This window comes from Octodon degus, unplaced genomic scaffold (assembly GCF_000260255.1).
Source record: "Octodon degus isolate 3935 unplaced genomic scaffold, OctDeg1.0 scaffold00138, whole genome shotgun sequence".
In the NCBI taxonomy this organism is placed as follows: domain Eukaryota; kingdom Metazoa; phylum Chordata; class Mammalia; order Rodentia; family Octodontidae; genus Octodon; species Octodon degus.
This window is the reverse complement of record NW_004524714.1, coordinates 2,916,912-2,920,358: the sequence shown is the minus strand read 5'-3', so window position 1 is coordinate 2,920,358 and position 3,447 is coordinate 2,916,912. Positions and strand designations below refer to the sequence as shown.

The window sequence follows — 3,447 nt, the reverse complement described above, 5'->3', positions numbered from 1 at the left end:
GTTTGGTGAGCCCCGCTCTTGGGATGCTGAACACAGGCAGATCACTATGAATCCAATCTACATAGTGAGACCCTGTAGAACCTGTACTAAATACAAAAAGAAAAAGAAAAAGAAAAAAATCAAAACCCGCATACAAACAAAAAACTCAGCATGGTCCTTAAACACATGAGCTAAAAATGTGTCCTAACTGATATTGATTGTGGACAATTGCCCAACACTTAGAAAAGCAGAGGAAGTATATCAGCTATCAAGTGCTCTTTCCTCTTTTTTCCTTTGCAGTGCAGGGGATTGAACTCAGAACTCTGCGCTTGCCAGGCAGAAGTGCTCCTTTCTGATAAAGGAAGCAACTGCAAAAGCTTTCATTTGTTCGAAGTAACCAGTGCTATTGATGTAAAACAGACAAAACCCAACAATTCCCCCAAAGGCTACTTTCAAAACTGACATACTAACTTCATTTTTATTAGAATGCTGGTTTTTTATGCTAATAAGTAAAAAACCAAGATATATTGGTAGGCGGATGGATAGACAGACAGACAATATAAGGTAGTGAGCTTCATCTTCTGGACAAGAATGCCAAGTTAGTCTCTCTTCATAAAAAGCAATTACAAGTTAAGGACATTTCGTATTTGCCTCTTTTGCAGGCACCAAGTCACCCTCATTTGAATCTTTCCATTTCATGAGAAACATCAATTCTTCAATTATCCATGAGGCCAGTTACTTGTTCAGGATCAAGACGTCTAGCAAAAGCCTCTAGGTTTGTCAGCAGCATCTCTTTTTTTCTTAAACTTGCTGTCATCAGATTCACTGTCAGATAAAGGTTTTCTTTTTGTACCATCTTTTTCTTTACCAGCTTTTGAGAATTTAAGAAATACCTCAATTAACTCTGGACAATCTAAATTTTCTTCAGTTTCCTGTGTATCATCAGCATCTTAAATCTCTTCCTCTTAGAAAATACTTCACCTTCCCATTCACTACACGCCAATGCAGTACTTTTTCTACCACAAATTCTTCAGGCTCTGCTTCATGAATTTTTTTGTTTTTTCTGTTTTTGCTTCTTTCCCATTTTTTGCAGTGTTATTTTATTAGAAGCCATCTTTTATTGCAGACTTGAAGAGCTATTATTCACCGACTCAGTTGCTTGTGTTAGGGGTCTATATCCTCTTGGCCTGCACGCCTGCAGCCCCACACACATCCACCCAAGCAAAGGGGCCTGGGTCCCCTTCACTTTGAACACACTTATCTTGTCATCCTTGTCACTTTCTGAAGCAGTTTTAGAAGTCATCTTTTGTGTGCTGTTGAGGTTGCATTGATGTCATGAACTGATTCAACCATTTACCTTTTGTGGTCATTTTGAGTTTGGAAAAGAGCCAGAAGTTGCACAATGCCAGATCCAGTGGAATAAGGTGGAGGAAGACACAGTGCAATGTTATGAGCCTGCTTTTCTGTTGGATGGCCCTTGGAAACAACGTTCAACTTATTTTTTTTTAATCTTATTTATTTATTTATTCATTTGGTATAGGGTCTGGCTGTGCAGCTCAGACTCACCGTGATCCTCCTATCTCAGCCTCTTCAGGGCTGGGCATATAGGCATGCACCACCCTGCCCAGTTTTGGGGCTGGCAGGACATGTGGTACCAGGGATCAAACCTGGGTCCTTGTGCTTGCCAGGCAGTCACTTAGACCACCGAGCTATTTCTGTAGCCCTAAACTTATTTTTTATCACACCTTCTAAAAACATGGAAAGGAATTTCCAAAACTTCTTTCAACAATGGAAAAAACAATGTGATTAAGTGTATTCTAACTAAGGGGTGATTAATAGCAATGTGTCTTTTATTGTCATAAATTTTTAAGTTTTACATATTCACTGTATATTTTGATCATGGTTACATATATAGACAGGTATAAGTTCCTAGAGACATGCAAAAGGTTCATGTTTCCTGACTTCACTCTTAGCAGCTTTTCATTGTGTATTTTCATTCTGCATTTTCATTCTGCAGTGTCCCTTCATGTGTAGAAATCTGTCATTGTTGAATCTTTCTGCATGAGCTAAGTTTTTCATCCATCCAGATCACTCCTCTTTGGCTCGCTCAGTGTTTTCTGTTTGGATTCTGCCTTCCGCCGTCTCTCCTGTCTAACCCCACCTGTGGTGGGTATAGGATCAGTGCTTATGGAGGGCTGCTGGAAGTACGTGCCATTTGCTGTCCATGCACATCGCCAGGCAGTCTGCGGGTGGCCCCGAAGCCCGCGGGTCCCTGTCACGCTGTGCCGTGGCTCAGGCTGCCTAGCAGTCCTGACTCCTCCTCTCCCAGCCAGCTGCCTTTGCTCTAGCTCCTCTCTTGCCTGCATAGCTGGGTTTTTACATCACACCTTCTCTGTAAGCACCCTCAGGAGAATTCTGTCTTGCTTTCATTCTTTCTACTGAGGATAGTTCCATTTTTATAATTTCTTTTTTTATCCCTTAATTTATGATATATTTATGTATGCATGTATGCTTGTTTATGTGTGCAGACAGATAACTAAACACACCAATAACTAAGTGAATAAACAGAACCAGAATTCAGCTTAAAAGTGTTCTCCTGGGTATGATTCCTTAGACCTATTAAACTTCATTGGTCAGTTTAAAAAAAGCATTCATGACTCTCATGTTCTGCTGTTTTCCATTGGAGCTATAGGTAAAAAGCCTTACTGGAGAGTAAATGAACTAGAAATACTAAAATCTACCCTCATCGTTTTGGTGGTTGCTGAGATGTTTGATTTATAGTTGAGTAGTCTGCATAAAAAAGAGTAGCTGGAGTTGGGATTGAAGTGCAAAGAATACCTTAGGTTTCTGTCAGCTACCCTTCAGCCTTCACACAGATCAGAGCTCTTGCACACTTGCTGGGATTAGTGTAAGCTCCTACCATAATTATCTTCTTTAATTTTAGGGATCTACCTTCTGGATTTAATCTACATTGATTCTGCATATCCTGCCTCAGGCAGTATTATGGAAAACGAACAAAGGTCCAATCAGATGAACAATATTCTCCGAATAATTGCTGATTTACAAGTTTCCTGCAGCTACGGTTAGTACCCTCGGTTGTTGGAGCTGTGAAGTCTTGCGTTATTGCAATGTAGATTCAGCACTTTATCAGTAAGAAAGCATCAAAAACCTAGATAGTTCTTGTGGAGCTCTTGATTTTAATATCATTTAATATCTCATGGTTTTAATATCAAACATATGCTAGATCCTTTATGCATAGGTTTGATTTTCAAAGACTGCAGACTAGATGTGACTATAGCGGTATTACACTGAGGAGAATGAGGCTGCAAACAGTTGAGTCATTAGGATCACACACTTGCTGCAGTGGAACCCCCATCTCTGACAAAACAAAACAAAAAAGGGGGTATAAATAAAGGACCATTTTGTTATTAAAAAACATATATATGTACATATATACACAAGATAGGT

At 39.7% G+C, this 3,447-nt stretch overlaps 1 protein-coding gene across 7 annotated transcripts in view; it reads left to right on the top strand.

Moving 5' to 3' along the window:
* Ralgps1 (Ral GEF with PH domain and SH3 binding motif 1) overlaps positions 1-3,447 on the top strand; it is a 291,187-nt gene that overhangs the window by 248,657 nt on the left and 39,083 nt on the right. For all 7 annotated transcript variants that reach the window (XM_023701690.1, XM_023701689.1, XM_004641556.3 and 4 more), the window contains one exon: positions 2,924-3,061. In XM_023701690.1, the coding sequence (XP_023557458.1) occupies positions 2,924-3,061 (138 nt within the window). The remainder of the gene's footprint in view (positions 1-2,923; positions 3,062-3,447) is intronic.